The 15,937-nt window shown below is 44.7% G+C and overlaps 1 protein-coding gene across 9 annotated transcripts in view; it reads right to left on the reverse strand.

Moving 5' to 3' along the window:
• Positions 1-491: 491 nt before the first annotated feature.
• The window catches only part of LOC119035888 (transducin-like enhancer protein 4), a 144,799-nt gene continuing 129,353 nt past the window's right edge, over positions 492-15,937 (reverse strand). For all 9 annotated transcript variants that reach the window (XM_053656223.1, XM_053656222.1, XM_053656225.1 and 6 more), the window contains 9 exons: positions 15,790-15,922; positions 15,240-15,433; positions 14,715-14,791; positions 6,133-6,382; positions 4,809-5,056; positions 3,379-3,526; positions 2,783-2,933; positions 2,329-2,405; positions 492-660 (listed from right to left, as the gene is read on the reverse strand). In XM_053656223.1, the coding sequence (XP_053512198.1) occupies positions 553-660; positions 2,329-2,405; positions 2,783-2,933; positions 3,379-3,526; positions 4,809-5,056; positions 6,133-6,382; positions 14,715-14,791; positions 15,240-15,433; positions 15,790-15,922 (1,386 nt within the window). In that variant the 3' untranslated portion in view covers positions 492-552. The remainder of the gene's footprint in view (positions 661-2,328; positions 2,406-2,782; positions 2,934-3,378; positions 3,527-4,808; positions 5,057-6,132; positions 6,383-14,714; positions 14,792-15,239; positions 15,434-15,789; positions 15,923-15,937) is intronic.

Below are 15,937 nucleotides of genomic sequence, written 5' to 3' on the forward strand. Positions count from 1 at the left end.
ATTTCCAAATGCCTTGAAAAATAAGTAGAAAACAAAACCAAAATAAATCTAACACAGCAACATATTGCTTCAATATGTAATTATACATTTCACATCTCTATACAGTCATTAGTCTACATTTAGTGACATTTTTTATCGATTATTTTAAACCTTCCTTCCCCCTCCTTTGCCAAAAAAAGGTGGGGAGGAGTAGCAAATACAACGCATCTTCATTATCAATGCAGGAGCAGACAGCTTTATTTAGTCAGTCATTGTTAGAAAGCCTTCTTTAAACAAAATAAATATATTACAGATATGATACATAAAGATTCCGTTCGCTGTTAAGTATGGTTAATCCTTGTTCTTCCAAGTAGAGCGCTGAAGATTTGGTATCACAGGTTCTTAATGAGTATTCACAATTCAATAGCAAGGAGGAGGTGGGGATGGAAAGGAAGGGGACCAAACGCCACGACCGCAATGAGCATTGGGAATCCTTGGTTTCAGACGGGGGCGGGGGGGAATGATAGAACAAAGTGCTACAAGGAGGTGTCCAGTTCACATGAAGATTTGTCCTCAATAAATAACTTCATAAACCGTGGCTTTCTTATCCCCAGAGCCAGTGACAATGTATTTGTCATCCACAGAGATATCACAGCTAAGCACCGATGAGGATTCTTTGGACTGGGAAAGAAACATAAACAAAAAGGTTTAACACTGAAAGAGAAACCCATTAACACTGAGAGGCAGGACTGGAGGACGTAGAGCAAACAGGACCCTAACATGTCCCACTGACCAAACAAGAACCAGACAGGAGCTGAAGCCAGGAAAGGCAGCCTCGGCACTTTCTTAGAGCAGCTGGGCCAGGCGCCCCCCTAGGGACACTTCACCACATCAGCCTACAGGCTCCTGCCCCAGGGAATCAGGTGCCAGGCGGGTCAATGGATGAACCACGGCCCTATTTCAAATCCTATTCTCCAGACAGGTACAAGCAGGAGTCTAAGTATGAAAAACCCTCAGCTTCACTCATATGGACCTGGGTTTAGGTAGCGCTACAAACACCAGACATCTCTCTTAACTTGTCTGAGCCCCAGTTTCCTTGTGGAGAAAACAGGCCACGACATCTCACCCGTCTACTTCCCTTCTACGGGGCTGCTGTAGTGTTTGAGTGAGGCAATAAATACATGGGCAGGAACACTGAAAACACTCCTTGTACGGAAAGTAGAAGTATTTCTAAAACAAATTTCCTCTGTGTAAAAATGGAACCCCAATTTGCAAGCAGGAAGGGGTTCAATAGTTAGATAATGCACCACACTTTGAGCTCTGCACACTTGTCCAATTGCACTACTATAAAAGGGTCAAATTGTAACTTTGAACTGAATTGTGCTAACGAACAAAAACACCCACAGGGTCTCAACTATGGCTTTGAACACTTAAAAAATAAATGCTGGACATGCAGCTGCTAACCCACTACCAGTGTTTCTCAAACATTTTGATCACAATCTCAATAAATACATTTTACTTTGCAACTCAGTACGGACACAAGACATAACACTTACACTTGCTACAGAAGATGAACTCTAATTTTTTTTTAAGTACTACGTGGAACCATGTAAAAGGCTGTGACCCACAATACAAAAAACAACAGAAAACACAAAAACCCTGAAAACAAAAAAATTCCACTGTATTATATTATTATAAACTTCATGATAGCAAGAATCAGTTATTTTTGTTCTACTGATTATATTGCTCAGTATTTTCACTCACAGTACATTGCTTGATCTATGTATTTTTGGATTCAATTATAACCTACTCTTATGATGACTTAGTATCACTTGGTCAAGGAAACTGCAAAATCTGTTACATTATTCCAAAAAAGAACAACACTTAAAAAATAACATCCTAAATATGTAAGGGTAAAAAGAGAAGTCATTCTTCACTTGCCTATGAAGTTCTCACACACCAGTAAGAGAGTGAGAAGGGTGTGTGTGTGTGTGTCGTGTCTGAAGTCTAGTTCCCCTACAAGTACCGGCACAAACTACACAGAGTACCACTAAGTCAATGAGAAGAATAAACACTTATAAAATTAATCAAGATTTATTGAGCTTTTCCATACCATTCTTCTTTGGAAAAAATTCAAAGAAACAGCAACATTAGTAAGAGTATTCAGGAAAATGCTCAGATTTTAAACAAAGAAGTTTTCTTCTCTGCACAGTGTGAACACTGCCAGCTCCTACCTCCCAGGACACGCTGTCCTAGCGCACTCCTAACCCGCCAGAACGTGGGGAACAGTGTGGCTACCACCTGCCATGCAGGGCGCTCACGTAAGTGGAGGCACAAGGTAGGTGTTACCTGGAATATGCTGGCTCCGTACGGCGTCCTCCAGGCGTTCAGAAGGTTGTCCTTTCCAGTGCTGACAAACCATTTGCCTAGAGGAAGAGGGTTTCGAAACAAGCAGTGTCTGGGATACTTTGTCAGACACCCAAGAGATTCGCTTTACAGAGCTTCAAGCCACAGATAAAAAACTCATCTAATTTATGCAACAAACAGGAGGGGTTTTTTTCCACTGTAAAAACAAGACCCACTCTCCTAGATTTAATGAGTCATTTATACTACGACAAGGACAAAGTGGATTAATGCTAGAAAATTACATGGCATTAGGCAAGTAGGCATGTGTGAGGAAGTAGTGTAATTTTGAAGAGGGACATGTTAATGAAGTAAAGAACGGGACTTAAAACGAATCAGCAGGCGGGCGGAAGGAATGATTCTGGCCGACGGGAAACGGACCCCCAGAGGGCCTGCTTACCACAGTGGGCAAACTTGAGCGACAGCACGCAGCTCTCGTGCAGGTGCAGCTGGTACTTGTCGGGCTTGGTGACATGTAGCACCTCCACGTTGCTGTTCTCCATCCCCACCGCAAGCCATTCTCCGGTTGGGCAGTAGCCCAGAGAGAAGATCTAGAATTGCAACAGGTGACAGTGACCATGGCTACAGAGGACATACTTCTTTACCTGGGAAGAACTGTTTCTTCTGGGGATCCTACTTAAATTGTAAAGGAAATCAAGATAATTTCAACTGTACAGGGGGAGAAAATCAAAGCCAAATGGGTGATCCCTCAGGAACAAGACAGATCTCCACAATATAATTTTAAATTATGTAAAATTCAAATATATACACAGTAATGGACTTCAAAATGAAAACCTGCTAAAAGCTTATGAAAGATTTCTTAATCCTTTAATAAAATACATACTATTGTATTTTGATAGAAAACAATGGAATTTTCACCTATCTAATCTAGAGTCAGAAGTGACTTAGTCTCATGGTAGAGAAACTGCCCCTTCTTAAGTTGGCTTGTATGTCACAAAACCATGGCTTTGACACGCAACAGGCACTTCACCGTACCTGCGAGGTAAAGTCGTGCTGCTGTAGCTGCCGCCCTTCGCGCAGGTCCCAGGACCGGACCGTGTTGTCCAAGCCGCCCGTCCAGAGCTTGGTGCCATCATTAGAAATGTCAATACAGCTGGCCCCGTCTGTGTGGCCCTGGAATTGCCTGGAAATGTCAAAATGGAGAAAAAATCCTTGAGAAGTTAGTCTTTAAGGTGAACTCATGTTAGAATTTCTCAGCAATTGATTTCGTTGAAGGCCCTATTGGTATATTTCGTTTGTTTTCTAATTATTTGAAGTGATAACAAAGCATCCATGTAAAAGAGATTCGAGTTAAATTGAGATGCTGCACTTCCTGTGCTTTTTGTTTATCTTTAAACACTTAGGAAGTACTTGCGTGGGGCTGGGTGCGGGGAGCAGCAGGACCCCCTCTGCCAGTGGGCAACAGCGCGTCCACGGGGGGGGTGGGGCTGCGCAAGACCAGGAGGCTCTCAAACAAGGCACATGGAAAGAAGCTCGGGTGACTCAGCTCCCACAGGAGCTGGTAAACTGTCAAAAGCACTGAGGGGAAGAAGGGATTAGAAACAGTTCCTCTTAAGAGCCTTACCCAAAGGGAACACAGCGATGACTATTTTGTTTTTAGAATCATATTACAGAGCTTAGTCCTGCCTAATATCTTCCAGACAGACAGCAGAGGCCTCTTCTCCCTGCATACGCCCCCGCCCCCTAGCAGGCTTGATTACAACCTTCTCACACCCGTTGGCGGATCACACCTCTTGCTTCCTGCTCTCCCTGGTGCTGACGTGTGGAGACCTGTTTCAGGGCCTCACGTAGCAACACTCTCCTGCACACTCTCATTTCTACACAGACATTTTAGTTATGTCTCTCTATTCTTAAAAGTGGGACTACAGATAACCCAGACCTTTACAGGGTGAACAGCAGCGAATACACGCGTGGGCCCACGGCAGGTGCTCAACCACCCTTTGTTGAGGAAACCAACAGGTCAGATACACACGGCAGAGAACAGCGCCACGCACTGTGAGTCTTCTCGGTGAGGGTCTAGCGGCAATGGTGGTTTGCTAGCAAGCACAGATGGCAATTACAGGTGTTTCACGAGCTCATGAGGTCATGGGAACCTTATGTACAGCAATTATGTAACAGTGATGACGTTTTTTTAAACCTGAATTGATGCTGCTTAGTATAATGTCAAAAAGGAAAAAAAGAAAGCAAACCTCCTCATCTGATAAACTTGAAATCATGCAGCAAACAAGATTTTGCATTGACAATTTGTTTTTAGCATCTTAAAATGGGCCTATTCTTAGCAAGTTTCAGTAAGGCAATTCTATCTCATCTTTCAGACAGACAGACTGGCCTGAGTATAGGTCTCAGGCACAATGTGGTACAAGCAGCTCCTCCTCACGGCCTGGTGAGGAGTCCTGCCGACCCACCTCACCAGCGTCTGGTTGTGCAGGTCCCACACGGCGATGTTGCCGTCGCTGCAGCAGGAGAAGCAGACCTTGGAGTCGGGGCTGATGGCCAGGGCGTAGCAGGCGGGGGCCGAGGACGTCAGCTCTGCCTTGATGCGCGGGGTCGGAGCAGCCAGGTCCCAAATGGACAGAGTGCTGGCTTCCCCTCCCACAATTAAGGTGCGGCCATCAGGGAGCAATCGGCAGGAACGAATGTAGTTATCCCTGTTCTGTAGAGACAAAACCATCAAGAGATTACTCATGAGGAAAGGAAAACAGCATTAACATGAGAGAAGAAATTCATAAAAGTATTGTGTTCCCTCCTGCTTTTAATGAGCCATTTCTACTTACGACAAAGATAAAGTGGATTAATGTTAGAAAATTACATGAAATTAGGGAAGTACTTAAACTTGATCTACAAAATTTAGTACTGAGATATTTAATCTTAATTAGCATATAAATGCAAAGATACAGACCCACTCCTACCACCACCGCCACCACCACCAAATCAATCAGCTGTCTGAGTCATTTGCACACAGGGGCACAGCAGCCCTCACAGTCCTGGGGAAGCCACGCCTGGGAACCTGGCACACTCCACCCAGCTGGGGAGAGGTCCTGCTCTTGCTGCCAAAACTGTCAGGGGCTAAACACACCTAACAGTCTCTTCCTTTCACCTGGCTAAAGGCGTCATAGGTTTGACTGGTTATGCAGCATTAGCTGGAGGCAAGAAACGATCAAAAAGTGTTAAATAACAGAAAAGAAAATTTCCTCCCAGTTCACAAGGCCATGGGAATCCTGCACGTTAATTATGTCAAATTTACCTAGCACTGTGCTGTAGCAAAAATCCTACTGCTATTGTCTAAGGAAAAAAATCAAACTAAAATTTCCTAAAAAACCTAAAGGACAAATACCCATGACACAGCTAAGGTTTTCGCATTAGGTATGAAGTTACTCCTGTCTCACAATGTGACGGGTCACAGCACTTAGCTGTACTCCTACTTTTCCTACATGCCTTTACGAGACAGAAAAACAAGTGCTATGCCTGTTCCCAGGCACCGGGCTGGCTGAATGACAGCTGTCCTGGTGCAGCGTCACGTGACAGAACTGGACATTAATTCTGCCTTAAGGAACTGAGAGAAGACGTGCCTCTTCACCAGCACTCTAAATCTCCATGTGAAAGACCACAAACCACTGGAAACAACAACCCACTTGGGATGAATACTCTGTTGTTTGCACATCCTGGTCTCAGCATCCCGTCCTGTTTTCTGAATGAAGGCCTAAGCCCTGTCCATCCATATTCACTCACCAGACAGTCGAGCTGAGAGACGGGGCTCTTATTGCCGGGGTGGCTGATGTCCCAGACCTTGACGCAGCCCTTCCCGCCCGTGTACACGTGTCTCGTGGGGTTGCTGATGGTCACCGCGCACACCACCTCCCCGTGGTTCAGGGTGTTGATCTGGCGAGCGTGTCGGGGGATGCCGGGCCCAATGAGGGCGTCGGGGGGGAAAGGGACCGGCTGCATCTGGCCATCGGCCGTCACGTGGAAGGAGTATGCTCTAAGGCGGCGGAGAGGAGAAAAGAGAGGAAGAAATACTAATTAAAGATGTCTCACCCCTTCAGGGCACTGCCTTCTACTTTGGATGAGTCAGAAGGCTGTGACGAGATTTTTGCCTATAGATCATTTCATGCCAATCAAGACTTACTAATTTTAGATCAATAAGTAAAAATTACAAAGATTTAAGGAGTCTCCAGGCCTACATGGTGAAATGGCAGCTGTGATACAAAAAGGATAAGAAAAGAAATAAACTCCTATCAGACTTGATATGACAAATTCTAGTAATCCTATGTGGAATTAGAATCTGAAGAAGTATTCTGTGTGACCGCCCCAAAGCCCACTGTGAACACCTATCCGCAGCTCCATCTCCAGTGGAGCATTTGGTTCTAAACGCCACTTAAGTCAGAGCAGCTCCCTCAACAGACATCTCTAGTCTTAGGGCCCCGAAGTCAGGGAGGGGACGACACAGGGGGCTATTCTGATGCATCTGGAGCAGGAGAAGTCTGCGGTGGGTGGGCGGGAGCTGGGCCTGTCTTGGGGGTACTGTGGGCAACAGCCCACTTGAAATGATGTTATTCTGCTTTGACGTGGAGCTTTGGAATGTACTCTGCTCATGGAAGAAATGTACCAAGGACATACCAAAGGAAAGCTTTTGTGGATACACAGAAGACAGGAATTTGGAGCATTCAAATGCTCCAAATCAAAAGTTTTAGAATTGAATCAAAATTTTATGGGCCCTTAATGCAAAAACCTATAGGCCAGTCACATGCATCAAAACTCAGCTCGTCACTGAGGGGCCCCGCGAAGGACGAAGCATGCACACGACTACGGCAGATGCAGGTGCCAGAGAGGGGAGGGCTTTCTCCTCCCCTGCTGACTGCAGAGCCAGACTCAGGACTGGGCTGTAGAGGAAAGGCAGTACGTTAGCCCTGTGAAGGGGAATAAGGGTGGGAGGTAGGCAGACAACGGATGATTTGACTTCTTTGGTCAAATCCATAGAACCCGGAGAGACAGGGATGTGTGACATGAGGAGAAGAGGTACTGAGATGACTCTGAGGTGGGGGCCCAGGTGACTAGGCAGGACCACAGTACATGAAAGGGTTTGGTTCTCCTCCCCTTGAAGGGCTACCTAGGGGAGCCCAAACAGCTTGACCTGAGGTTGAGCATTGTGATTCAGGAGAGAAGTGAGGTTAGAAAGATCAAGGTCTGGACATCCACAAAGTGACAGTTGAAGCAAAAGAATGATGTTGGAGCAGAGTACGCCATGCGTAGAACTGGTACAGACTCAATTAACACCATGCTTACTTTTAAGGAATCTCCACCAAGAGCAATGGAGGAAGCAGGTAATCAGGGGAAGAGGATAAACTGGAACGGGAGAGAAAGTGGCTCATTACATGACAACTTACTAAGAGATTCATTCCCTCAAGGCCTGCTTCCCGGCTCCCCGAGTGTGCCGACACCCATGCTGCCAGGGCTGGGGGTACAACAGAAAAAAAAAAAAAACCCACACGCCCTGTTCTCCTGAAGTCACAGGCTGGGGGAGAGGAGGGCAGCCAGCGGGTGGAAGGGCTAATTTGTCAGTGACGGGTCCACAAGACAAAAATGTCAGGCAGTCAGCGCTGTGAACAGTGCCCGTGCTGTGGCTTCTCTGGGAACCCGACAGACTGAGGAGGACAGGCAAGGATACCACGAGGAGCAAAAGTACAGCAAGTGGGAGAGTGGGCCGAGATACAGTGCTTATTGTTCAGTCGGAAGACACTTACTAAATAACGACGAGCCAAGGCCTATTGGGTGCAGGGGCATCCCAGTGAGACAGACAAAGTCCCCATCCTCCAGGACAGGAAAACAAACTCACATAAGCAGGTAAACAACCTCAATGGTGGTTAAACGCCATCTCTCTTACACACGTGCACACACACTTTTATCTTCAGATATAAAGACTGAAGATGCCCAGAGAGACCTGAAGTGGCATATGAGCTGAGACGTGAAGGACGGACAGAGGCCGTGAACACGCCAAAGGGGAGTGCACCAGGGGGAGGAACAGCAAACGCAAAGTCCGGGGAGCAGAACCAAGTGGGAAGGTCGGGCTCAGTGCCGGCGACAAGGTGAAGACAGGCAGGGGCGACGTTAACAAGGGCTCTGCTGCGTTGTGACGAGGCCAGCAGGTGTTATTCTGAGTAGAATGGAAAGTCACTGAAGACTTTGGGCAGGGCAGTGACATCTTAGTATTTCAGAGGATAATTCTGGCTGCTGCGTGATGAGTGGATTGTAGGTGGCAGAATAAAAGAGTGGGGGCTAGTGCAGCTATACAGGGGAGATGCAGCTAGGGTTTGGGAGGCTGTGAGAAAGCTGGGAATAAATCTGCAATTCAAAAAAAATTATTCTGAGTAAGAGAAAGTAGGGGTTGGATGGGACATTTGAATTTCGAAGGTGACACAGTGAGGGGCGATGACCAGGTCTTCTTTGCGCGTCTGTGAGTAGGTAAGGGAAGCTGAGAGGGGCAGAAGTTCACCAGAGGTGACGTGGTGCAGTTACTGGGGGACTGACCTTGTGAACAAGTCACCCAGGACAGTGGTGCACTCAGCTGGGAGGCAGACCTCGAGTCCTTAATAAAGAGGGGAATGTCCCCCAACAGTGCAGAAAAGCAGCCAGTCCAATGGCACAAGCCGGAGAGGCATAGAATTTTCATCAACAGGTAAAAAAAGAGTTTGGTTTTAGAAGAAACTCGAAAAGCAGGGAGGGGTTGGGGGGAACGATGATGATGATGACACGGCCTTTATCACCCCACCACGGCCCTGAGGACTGCGGGTGTGAGACAAATACTGAAAGGGCACCCCTTAAGAGGGCTGCAGGGGAGGAGTCCCCTCAGGAGACAGCCAGGTGTCAGCTCAGGCAAGGAGGGCAAGGAAGGTGCCGATGCCTGTAGAGAAGGGCAGAGATTCTGACAGGTTACAGCCGAGGAAAAGGCTCATCGATTTGGCAACTAAGAGGTCACGAAGAGTAAATCTTAAAGGAGGCAAAAGAAAGGTTATTCCAAGTTTAGATGGTGCTATACATTCTTAATGATAGTTTACTTTAAAAGACACCCCCCCTCCTCTCTAGAATCACTAAATGGTTTTTAAAGAGCCTCGAGAGTTTCAATAGTTAAGAAACCGACACACAATTTCTGAGGTTTTTAATAGGACAACTCTTCAGTTCAACCACAACCACTCGGTGAACACCTACTATGTTCCTGGAACGCCCTTTATAAGAATTTCAAGAGCCTGCTTGCATTTAGGCCATCATGTGGCCCACTGTTGCTACAAGCATATGTGACGTACTGAACACTGGGAAAGATAAAGCCCTGGTACATACTGTTAATCAGATTTCAACAAACTCTTTGCTGTGCACATACAATAAGTACTGCAATGAGTAATAAAAGCCAAGCTTTCTCAAAATTAGACTTACTCAAGCTTGAAGAACTGTTTTTTTTCTACCCAACTGGATGCATGAGCAAGCACACTTCCCAGCCACATACCCTGATCTGTGTCATGCTAAGAATACAGAATCAGGTGAGGCACTGGCCTTGCCCACAAACAGCTTACCCTCTAGGAATTATGAGAGAAATAGAAAAGTGACTACAATACGGGCTGGAAAGCAGGAAGTTCTGTGGTAGTTCAACAAAGAAAGCTACGGCTTATGTTTCACGAGAGAAATGGCACTCGGGATAGATTTTACTGAATGGAAGGATTTCACTGGGAGGAAGGAAGATGGAAAAATGATTCCAGGGATGGAAAATAGGGAGGCAGGGGAACAGCAGAGAACAAGGGCTTAAAAATGAGGTGAAATTATCTGGGTAATTTCTGAATTGGTTTTAATCCAGGAATTCATTTATTCAACAATGACTCCATAGTGCGTGACTGGAAGGACTGGCCTAAGCACAATCTGATAAGATACATCATCCATATGTATACATATGAATAGATATCAATATAATAACATAACAGGGGAGTGTTAGAATGCCAGCCTGAGAACATCACAAATGGAATTTAATAAAGGGCACTTAGAGATTTCAAATAAACTTGGAGGGAACTGCAGAGGGATCAACCAAATTCGGATGACCTGAACATGGACAAACCCTTAGTGGAAGAAGTTCAAAGGTGACTGGGTGGATCATTTAGCAGGGGCTTTTTGCCTTGGTAGTAATGCCAGGGACTGAGATCTTGGGTAAGGCCTTTAGAGAGTTACAGGGTAGAGAGAAATTGCTGCTAGAATGACACCGATAAATGATGAACGACAGATGTTCACCGAAGTTCTACAAAGAACTCATTGCTCTTGCCTCATCTCCTGACCCCTACACCTCCGACCCTCGTCCCACCTTCCTACCCTGCTCCATTTTATTGCTGTATTCTCTTTATTCTCTCAGCTTATGGATATCGCACTGATGTTCTAATAAATTCAACCGATAAGGATTTAGTGGTTAGGTGCAATATATACATTTTGGGAGGGCAGGGAAAAGGGGTGGGATACCACTGGGACAGAGCCATTCATAGAATAAATTTGGTAACAAGCAGTATAATGGTAGGAGGAGTAAGAAGTAATCACGTCAATGATCTAGATGAGATGTAATGAAGGTCCTGAACTAGGAAGGAGAAGGACAACATACCAGAAGTAACAGATACAGGACTCTGTAGGACTTAGTTTGGACTTTCTCACAGAACTGTACTTCAACTAATCAAGGAATCTGCAAATCATTCTTTTTCAAACATGTACACATCACAGTTACTGTATATAGATCACTTTTTGATGAAAACCCAGCTTAAAGAAGGTCCTTCTCTTCCAACAGTCCACCTCCTTCACCTTCTGTAAGAGGCCCAATTCTGTGATGTTACACTCACTTTTCTCATACTTTGCAACACCTTCTCCAGGTTTTCAATGTCCCAAGACTGAACCAGACCTTAAATTTACAATTACAGGTCTGGTGATCATACTTCACAACGTGTGATACAAAAGTAGGTTCTGGAAGTCGTGTGTGTATCCACTGGTAGTTAAGCCAGGCAACAAATAATTGAGGGTTTACTGTGTGTCAAGAGTGTTCCTATTTTGAAAAATCTTGCTCTAAAAACAAATAAATACAACACCAAGGAAAGATTTCTGAATTATGAGCAGCGTAAAACCTATAAACCTGAGGTCTTTTGTTATGGCTGAATTCACATGCCATAGCCTATTATACAATTAGTACCACAGTTTTAATTGAATATTTACACACTGTAGAAGCCTTATTTAAGTAGAGGTGAGGAAGAGGGTCCATTTTTGGCTTCTGTTGAAATTAAACTATGTTGTCATTCCAATTACATACTGAGTGGATCCCTTGCTAATTTACCAGAACAGACACAAGGACCCAATGTGAATTACCAAACAAATGTTATTTTATTCATTAGTATGAAACATGCACTTAATTATAATTTTTGCTAATACCTAGCAATTCATTCTGTAAAAGTAATTAGGACAGAGATGCCCAATTTCTTTAAGTTTTTCTGGAGACGGCCGCTTGCTGCATGTGTGTGGTGAGGGAGGCAGGTGATTTATTATGTTTCATGTTCTAGCACAAAAAAATAGTTTGTTGAAAATATGCACAACACAGTGTTTCACAGTTCTGTATCTTATAACCTGAAGAGTCATATAATCATTATAATCGCTTCTTCTACAGATCTATAATAAAATCATATTATCTCTATGTGCATAAATGACTGAATTTATGTCTCACTGCCCTGTTGTATGAAAACACACCAATAGCAGCAATGTGGAGTCTAACTTAGTCCACTCTTCTTTAGCCATTTCTGCCCCCTACAGTATGTTGTATTGCATCAGAGGCTGAAAAACTGATAGAGCCCTGGGGCAAGGCCGACAGAAAGTAATGCTGCAGTTGACTGAATAGCTACCTTGTACCAAACACGGTACTAAACATGGAACATACTGTTTTACTTCATCCTCACATCAGCCCTGGTTTACGGATAAGCCAAATGAAGCTCACAAAGTTAAGAAATTGCATAAACTTGTCCTCTAGTTGTCAACTGGCAGAGTCGGAATGAAACCTGAATCGACCTCATCCAGAACCCATACTCTGTGGACCACACCACTCTCTTTGGGGTCCCTAGTGTCATTTGCCAATTGCATTAGTTGTGACTCTGTCACTCCCAGGAACGAAACATCCCAACCATCCACCACCAACCCTTCCGAAAGGAATTCAAAATTTTTAAAATGCTGAGCATCAAGACTGGGGGAAGGAAGGGAGGCCCAGCTAAAGGTTCAGAAGTCACCATCTCAATCAGACCAGCTACGATTATATTGCAGTTCAAATGGCTCAAACCCTCTAAACCAAAGATGTCATTGCTTCTTGAAATACACTTAACACAGTTTTACCTCTTGCAGCCTTTGGGCAGCAGCTGAGACAAACAGCACCACCTCATCTGCTCTGGTGCTTATACTACAGCTGTGTGTGCAACCACTGCTTAAGGAGTGACGACAGCACCTAAACACAGGACAGTGCCTCTTCCCAAAGGGAACGCTCTGTTTCCCACAGCTTCATACGGAGCTCCGGGTATTTGAGTTATTTGATTAATCCTTTGACCTGGTTATTTAGGTCACCGCATACAAAAAACCGAACTTTCACCTCCAAACACATCGGAGTTTTTGGTCAACAACACTTGTCAGTCAGTAAACAACTATTTGCAGAACACACAGAATTCTGATAATTGATTATACCCTCAATTCTCAAGGAACTTGAAGTTGAATTTGCTTTGCCTCCCTTATTAATCAGTCAAATATTTACTGAGCAACTCAACTACGGGGTCAGCATGTATGTGATCCACCAGGAAAGTTAGGGTAGAGTCTGTATGTACAGCAGCAAGTTACACAAGGAAGAACCAAGAGTTTGAGGTATCTGGTGGAAAGTAAAGAAAGGGTCACTCAAGGTCAGGAATGATTAACATTGAGGGGCAGGAAACCTGAGGGGGGGGGGAAGAGGACACATTGGAGACAAAAAGCTGACAAGTTCCTGACTGTATAGTTAATAAATAAATAAGCAACGTGAGGTGAGGGAAAGGAAAGATCGGCACATACTTTTACTCATTCATCCATCCAATAGGTATAAATCATGATAAACAACCATGAGCCAGGTATCATTCTAGGCACTTTTCTGTAACTGAACAGAAAAGATTTCTGCTGCTCTGCTATTATGGGACTTCTGTTCAAGCAGGCAGAGGCAGATAATGGCTGCAGACAGGTATGAAAAAGGCAAGTATTAGAAAAGAACGACAATGGGGGAAAAGGGAAAGGATGCTGTTTTAGATAGCATTATCAGGGCAGAAGGCTCCTAAGTGGTATCTTCGCAAGACCTGAAGTATGCGGGAAGGACCAGAAAGAGCAAACGCCCCAAGGTAGGCAAGGCAGCAGGGGAGCCTCTGAGAGAAGGAGACTCAGCTGGCTCCCGAGGGCCGAGTCTGGGAAGCAGAGGGCCGGTGAGAAAGCACGAGAGACCACAGAGGCAGCACACGATATGGCACGTCGAGTGGCAGGCCGGATGCCAATGGGAAGAGCAACAAGAATAAAACACGTGAGTAACAAGGCAGGGAGGTTCTGTGGGGATGCTTTCCAAAAGAGAGAAGGAAAAAAAGCAAGCTGGCATTTTAAAGGAAAAGCCAGTGTTATTTTATAGTAAATTCTTTGTATCTGGGAAGATGAAGCCAATTGAAAGGTACACTGGGTTGAAATGAAAGATGAGGAAAGAAATATGGCAAGATGAGAATGTACAAGAGGCTGGAACAACGATGTGCCTGAGTTTTACATTCATGACTCAAGGGGGCTGTGAATACAAGGACCCCCAGCTCCCAAGACAAGCAGCCACTGACAAGGGAGCAAGCCACGTCCCCTGGAAACACGACCGAACACAAAACCACAGCAAAACCACACTTCTTTCTTTTCAGCCTTTGAAGTTAGGTTTGTCTTTTCCCGACATGCTAACATTTTGAGCATCCAGATTTGCATGCAGGACTCTTTTTTTTTTTTTCAAGGCAATGAAAGAACTGCCTTGAAAACAGTAAGAGATGGAGAGAGAACCTGACTGCTGGAAATGCCTCAGCAATTTGCAATTCCGTATTAGCAGCTCGAGATTTTAAATTGAAAACAGAAAACCCCACCTCATTAACCTCTTTCCTTGTGCTAAGAGAAAATGGAAAATACTTTGCAAGGAAAAAAGTAAAAAGAAAACAAGCCAGGGGAGCCCTCCACACTGTCTAGAAGTGCTCAGAGTCTGAAGGGCCAGCCCCGCGACGGGCGGGGCGCAGGGTACTCACGGTTTCCCTCCCGGAATGCCTGTCAGGTTGGGGGGAATGGCTGGCACGCGCATGTGATGGTGGGGATCAAATCCAACCTAAAATGTTTCGTAAGCAAAACAGTAAAAACAGAGTTACCTTTACTCATTCCATCTAAAACCTGAGAGAACCGATTATTTAAATAAGATTTTAGAAACGTATACAAAGGTATTTATATATTTATTGATGCAATGATAGGATGTATCACTTCATGGTAAACATAACTGGGAGTGGAACACCCATAAAAACATACTAATAATTATTCATGCTCATTATGGAAATAGAGCATTCACTAAATTATTACTTACTTTTGTAGCTTTAAATTTTTTTAATTATATATAATATTAAAAAATCCCCTCACCTTATCAAAGAAAATGGATGTAATCACATATAGTTTAATTTATAATACATACTATAGAGAACTCAAATTACACAAACCATGTTACATGTACGATCATCCTCTGTGCTCTGAAATTCAGTTTATTCAGTAAAAAGCCACAAACATACCACCGGTGATCTCCCGTAGGCGGCGGCCGCGGCGGCGGCAGCGGCGGCTGCGCTCATCTGCGGGGAGATGTTGTGCAGCCCCGCGTAGGCGGCTCCAGGGCTGGTCAGCTCCCCGTTCATGCCGGCGTGGGGCACGATCCCAAACGGGGTTGGGTATGGACAGGGGACGGCCATCGGTGTCCTGAGGCTTGAGGCTACAGACCAAAACGGAAGGAGAAAAAGGGGGAAAAACCAAAAACACAGGAAACAATAATGAAGTTAGACATTCTTACATATATTAAAAAATAGGAATGATAGACCAAATAAACTTATTTTAATGTTCACAGATGTCATTCAAGCTTTCATGCTTCATTCATTCACCTTATTTTACTGAATGCCTACTATGTGCTAGACATAGTAGGTGCCAGGTGCTTGGTTTGGGCTAAATAACTTTGTCAAACAGCCATGCTGGTTATTAACACTCTCAACAAACTGCACTCTTTAAACTGCTTTAATTTCTTTTAAAAGTAAGCAACTTATAAATATATAGAAAACTTTTTTTCTTACTAACCCAAGGGGTCGACGCCTGGTGGTTTTCCAGGTACCGGCCTCAGTCCAGGGGTGGAATTACTGCCTGGGGTGGGTGCGTCGGTTCGTGGAGTAGGGGTATTGGACTTTGAAACAGGAGTAGTAGATTTTTCATTCTAACAAGAGATGCA

This window comes from Artibeus jamaicensis, unplaced genomic scaffold (genome assembly GCF_021234435.1).
Source record: "Artibeus jamaicensis isolate MK-2021 breed Jamaican fruit bat unplaced genomic scaffold, CSHL_Jam_final scaffold_1964, whole genome shotgun sequence".
Lineage (NCBI taxonomy): Eukaryota > Metazoa > Chordata > Mammalia > Chiroptera > Phyllostomidae > Artibeus > Artibeus jamaicensis.